This window comes from Octodon degus, unplaced genomic scaffold (assembly GCF_000260255.1).
Source record: "Octodon degus isolate 3935 unplaced genomic scaffold, OctDeg1.0 scaffold00005, whole genome shotgun sequence".
In the NCBI taxonomy this organism is placed as follows: domain Eukaryota; kingdom Metazoa; phylum Chordata; class Mammalia; order Rodentia; family Octodontidae; genus Octodon; species Octodon degus.
In genome coordinates, this window is record NW_004524581.1 from 13,133,752 (window position 1) to 13,139,751 (window position 6,000).

Sequence of the window (6,000 nt, forward strand, 5' to 3'; positions counted from 1 at the left end):
CAGCAGAGAACGGGGTCAGCCACTCACCTCTAGGGTTTCAGCATAGTTTCTGACAAGGGCATGATGATGGGATGAGAACAAGCAGAGGCCTCTCCTGCGGGACAGGGCTACCTTCCAGCCTCCATCCCCACCCTGACACAGTGCCCCAGGTCCCTCTGGGAAGGTGGGTGGGAGGAAAGGGTGTCAGGCCAGTGTTGTGTGACTAAGTCCTACAGGTCTCATCATGATGGTAGGAGGAAGGTGGCCCAGCAGAAGCCTCAGCAGAGAGGAGGGGCCTCTAAGCTGACTCCTCATCCACTGCTAGAGAGGAGTCAGGGGTGTTCAGTGCTTCTATGAGAATGCCATTCCTCTGTTAGCAGAAATGGCCTGCTTTATCCACAAAAGGAAAACATGGCTTTGCGCACAACCTCCTTAAATGCTTCCGCAAGTTCCAGTGTTCCAGTGCAGCACAGAGCTGCCCTCTTCTTTCCCTCCATCCATGGCTGCCTCACCCTCCATTCTCCTCCCCTCACTTCACTCTTATCCTGAACAGGAAAGTCTCACTTGGAGATACCACAGGGGACACAAATGTCATGGGGGCTACTCAGGCCAACACCAAGGGGGTGGGGACTTTCAGCTGGCACCATCCAGGGGGATCCCATTTCAGTCCCCAGGGCCAGCTGGACCCAGAAAGGGACAGCCTTTACCCTTCTGGTAGCCAACATGCCACAACACCAGCTACTCAGCCTGCCACCACCACAAGTACAGATTAACTCCCCAGTCTGGGGGCCAACATGAGGCCTCTCATCACAGATGGCCACATGCCAGCAGAGACACCCCTGCTGGATCACAAAGGCCGGGCCACGGGGGCATCTGGTGAATGCCAGGAAAATGGCAAGAGTGACTGCCAGCCACTGCTTTTGTGGCTCCTGCTGATTTTAGATGGTACTTTGTAAGTAATGGTCATGGATGACCTGTATGAACTTCGCTAGAGCATATGCTAAAAGTGCAGATTCAGGGACCTCAACCCAGCCATCCTGAAGTTTAATCTCTGTAGACAGGACCCAGGAAGCTGCACCTTAAACCCGGTTCACGGTGATCCTTAGGCACACTAAAACTGAAAAGCACCACTTAGAGGAAGTCACAACAGTGATGCTACAAAGTCACTAACGTCAAAGGAGGAGAAATTATAAGCTACATGGCTTTCTATACCTCCCACCCTACATTATGCCCCAAGCAAGGCCTTTATCCTTATCTGTCCTCTCCTTCAACAACCTGGTTCCTGGATCAGAAAGAGGGAGCCCAAGCCAGCACCAGGGTACAAGGGGTCCAGCAACCTGATTCTGAGCTTCCCAGGAGCCAAAGCCAAAATTCAGCCATGACTGTTTATGGAGTCCTCTTGATCCATTTATTTAATGCATACATGCTAGGCAGGAATCAAGCACTCTGCTAGAGCTTGTCTACAGCAAAGAAATAGACATGGCTCCTTCCCTTTGCTTCCCTTCCCAGTCCTCATGAGGAGGAAAGCTTTTTCTTACACATAGCTTCAATAGAAACATCTTCATGTGGGCTACAGAGATTAAATAAACAATTACAGCATACGCTCAAACAGATTTCATCACTGCTTCTGGTAGCATCTCTCGGGAATTACTCCAGTACCCAACTCAATGCAAGGAACTGGAATTCAGATAAATGGTCCACATACATAAGTTTCTTATGATGCTAATTGTTCTACGGATAAATCCTAAGCTATGTAGAAGAAAGGACCATTTGCCCTTCAACTGTAGCAATACAGAGAAAATGCTTTGGATACAAGCAAAGAGAACAGGATATAAAATGTTATGCTCCACGAGGTGAAAATCTGCATGCATATGAATAAAGATAAGAAGGGAATATGAAGATTTAAAAATAAAAAAAAAGACATAAGGGCTCAGGCTCCTTGGGAGGGGTGCTCTTAAATCTTAAAATAACGACTTATCATTGCCATCACCTGGCCCACTAGCTCCTGCATCCAAGCCTATTTTAAATGCCTCCTTCAGCCTAGCAGAGCTAAGCTCAGAACCATGGGCTCAAGCACGAGCTCAAATCCACACCCATCACTTTTCTGAAGAAAATGGAATGACAGTATGTCACTTTCAGTGACCAAATAACAGACATGCCCATAGCAAAAAAAGTTCTCAACACACAAACATATGGTCTGGCAACCTTGCCACCCATGTAGACTTGGAGGTCACAATGACAAACAATGATAGCCCAAAAGAAGGTTTCCCATCCAGGTCTGGCTGCACCCCCAGAAGACCAAGCATTCTCTCCCCAGCCTCCTGGGCCACCTCACCATGGATGCCAAGGAGAAGCAGCTCTACACCCTCTCTCCTTCCTTTCAGTCTGAACAGTCACAAAAGAGAAACCAAGCCAGCAGGGAGGTCCGGCAAATACAGCAAACCCCTTCAGACTTCCACAGGTAACCCTGGTGGGCCCACGACATTCCCAGACACAGAAATCCAACACCTATGGAGCCCTAGATGGACAGACAGTGATGAGTGAAACCCAGCCCCAGCCACTGCAGCTTTATAAAATATACAGCGTAAACTGAGAGGCTGCAGGGAAGCCATGGCCTTCACGCCCTAACCCCAAGGCTCCAGCCTGCTGAGGACCTCAGCCCAACCCCTCCAGGAGCTCATAGCATCGGGTCCATACCCAGTGCACCCTGTGCCCCACCCACTCTCCCACCTCCATACAGGACCTGCACCTACACATTCCAGACCCCGCTGCTTCGCACCAGAACCTAACAGCCAGGACCAAGCCTCCATCCCAAAGTTAACCTGGTTACGCAAGCCACACGGCAGAGCCCCAGTCTTGGCAGAACCATTTCGAGAGAGGGAGAGTTGCTGCCTGAAGCAGATGATTTTACACAAGAAACCTCTTCTCGAGTTGAAAAAAAAAATCAGAGAAATGAAACCTCATCCAGTTTGGCCAAGATGCCAGTTGGGAAAGACAGGACAACATGGAAAGGAGGCGAAGAAGGGAAGGGACACCATCACACAGACCAGGGGAGTCCAGATACAGAGGGAAGAAGTGGCAAACCAAAGCCCAAAGCCCAAAGCAGGGAGCTCCACAACCCCCACCCTCTTGCTATCTTCACGTCCCAGATTTGGGGCTCTCAGATTCCTCTCCCTCTCTCCCTACTGGGTAAGAGAACACTGGAGAGATGAGAATTAAGCACTGCACAACTCAAGCCCAGATGTGAGCCCCATCTCTGATGCACCAGGGTTACATTGTGCAGGCCAGGAAGATGACCAAACGTCCTCAACTGGTCCTCCCTGCCTGCACCTTCTATTCCTCACCAGAGGATATCTGCCAGAGTCCTCAGCCCCCGTGGTCCCCCCTACCCCAGAGGAGGAGGGCATCTGACCACCCACATATCTCTATGGTAACCGCTGCCTTGGACTCAAGGTACCCAGAGAGGAGGAAAATAAACAAGTCAACTTTACAGCCAATGTACACAAATAACAAGAGATGGGGGCTGGGTGGGACACAGCAAAACAAGTCCTGCCAGTAGGAATGAAGAGACTGCCCAAGCAGAAACCAAACACAGCCCTACAAATAGGTCCCAGAACAGCCAGTGTGACAGAAGCCCACTGTCATCTCTGGCATGTTATAGTTTCTCTACGAGGTTGGGACATCTATTACATCTCCTGCCCTACAGATGCCCACGTCATTATTGGCCAAAGCCCACATCTTCCCCAGGGCATATGTCCTTGCTTCTAATGCATTTATGGTGCCCTACTGCCTAGCCCTAATTCCTTTCTCCAAATCTCATAACCTTTATCCCTGGGCTGCACCGCACAATGCTCCAGGACTCCACATCTAGGACCTGACCTCTGTACTAACCAGACCTATTCACAGAGCACTTCACACATTGCTGGGTCTGCACCGATCAGATGAGGTAAGCTTGGCAACCACCCAATCAACACTGAGGTTCAGAGAGTGTACACTGGAGGTGTTAGTGACAGGCCCTGGTCCTCCCAGCCTCAGGTACTCCAAGATCTCACCACAGAGGCTCCAAGGCCTGGGCCTTCATGCTCCTCTACCTGAGGCAGTGCAGCTCTTGCCCACGCCAGGCCACTGGGATTTCTAGACCATGAGGCATCATCACCCTTTACCCAGGACAGACTACATCTGCTGCTACACCATCAACTTTGTAATTTGATCAAAAAAGCAATCAAGTTCATCTGGCAGGATTTGTTCCCCAGAAGCCCTCGCCAGTAGCAGCCTCCCCTGATGTTTACAGATTTCATTCCCTTGGGAGTCTGTTCTACCGCCTGGTGGGCAGGGGAGGCTGGATTTGTCAGAGCTGCTCACTTACTGCATTTCTACCCTGTAAGTCACTACCAGGGCACAGGGACTAGGACAGGCCTGCAGTGGCCACCAACTCCTCAGAGAGAAACCATGACTGCTCCAGTTGAAGACCTCTCCATTCCATACCCCTCCAACCGAAGATCCTCCCTTCCCTAAGGACTGGATGCCCCTGAGCCTCCAGGGACCACTCCAGCTACCCATCTCTTGCACTGTCCTCATTCTTTTCTCCCCAAGCACTTCCAATTCCCCACAAAATTCCCTGTCTGGCTTCAAAGTCCACCTGTCCTGAAATCCCCACTTATCTCCAATTGCTAAAACACATACATCATAACTCCTGGGCCACCTGCAGAAGTCACAACCCTTGGAAAAAATCCCAGAGACATTAAAATGGGAAGCACTCACCCCGGGCAGACAACTTCTTAGTATTGATGATTTTTGCTGCATATTCCTGTGTAGAGGTTTTCTTCACACACCTGCGGACCACGGAGAAAGCACCCCTGGAGGGAGAAGGGGTAAAGAAGTGGGACACGGAGCAGGGGAGAGTAACACAGGCACACTTCATGTCTCAGGACATGATGCTCCCTCCCCCAGACCGTTAGTCACACACATGCACCAGCACAGTGACCACCACAAGCCAACTCCAGGCAGAGGATGAGGCCACCGCCTGACACTGAACAGATGTGGGTGGAGTGCCACCTGCTCCCACCCCCACATGAAGTCCCTGGGCAGAGCAACAGCCCCAACCTCAGGCTGCTACACCAGGAGCTGGTGGGCGACGCTTCAAACACACACCTGCTGCATCTCACTGAGAGCCCTGCAGTCCCAGCCAAGAGCAGCAGAGGAGGGAACAGGACCCTGTCCTTGTCTCACAGGGACAGTTGAGGGTAGGAGGAGCCAGTCAGGGGATAGTGTCATTCCTTGAGAGAGATTTCCCTCAATCACGGGGTAAAGTGAGGCTAAAACCCCGCTCCCCAACCAGTAGCTTCGTCCCGCTGCATCCCAGCTCAACTGACAGACAGAAAGACAGGACAGTTGAGAGTCTACACCCGTGGCTTCCCTCCTCCGTGACATTTTCCTTAACGCGCCCGCCAAATGGGAACTCGCATTCCCCGGCTCTGGAAACGTCCAAGAGGTGGGCGGGGCGGGGGCTGCAGTGGCATAGCTCGGCACCGTGGGTGAGGGTGGGCTGGGGTGGGGGTGGGGGGCCAGGGCTGCAGCGGCCGGCTCGGTGCGCAGGGGAGGGGGATGCTGCGGCTGCGGCGGGCACGCGGCTCCCGGGACCACTGCAGGCTGGGGGGAGGGGCCGGGGGTGCTGCGGCGCTGCCCAGCAGTGGAGCTGGGATCCTGCAAGCTGCCCTGCTTTTTGGGGGGGCGGGGCCGAGCCCCGAACACCCCCCACACCCGCACCGGGGCACCGCATCAGGGCTGGAGCCGCAGGCTTCGGGAGGCTCCCGAGTGCAGTGCGCGTGGGACCTGGGACAGAACCCGGAGTGAGCCCAGTGGCAAGGTGAGGAAGGGGCGCAGAGCAGGCGGTCGGGGGTCGCGCAAGGGGGCGGGGGACGGGGGCGGGGCTGGAGGGCGCCCAGGAGCGCTCCGGGGGCTGCAGTCCCACAGCAGCGCCAGGCACCGCGGCCCGGGCAGCCGCTGCACGGCGCGGAGGGG

General features: G+C 53.6%; 1 protein-coding gene across 16 annotated transcripts in view; it reads right to left on the reverse strand.

Moving 5' to 3' along the window:
* The window catches only part of Camk2g (calcium/calmodulin dependent protein kinase II gamma), a 59,041-nt gene that overhangs the window by 52,652 nt on the left and 389 nt on the right, over positions 1 to 6,000 (reverse strand). For all 16 annotated transcript variants that reach the window (XM_004624020.3, XM_004624026.3, XM_004624022.3 and 13 more), the window contains exon 2: positions 4,741 to 4,835. In XM_004624020.3, coding sequence (XP_004624077.1) covers positions 4,741 to 4,835 — 95 coding nt within the window. The remainder of the gene's footprint in view (positions 1 to 4,740; positions 4,836 to 6,000) is intronic.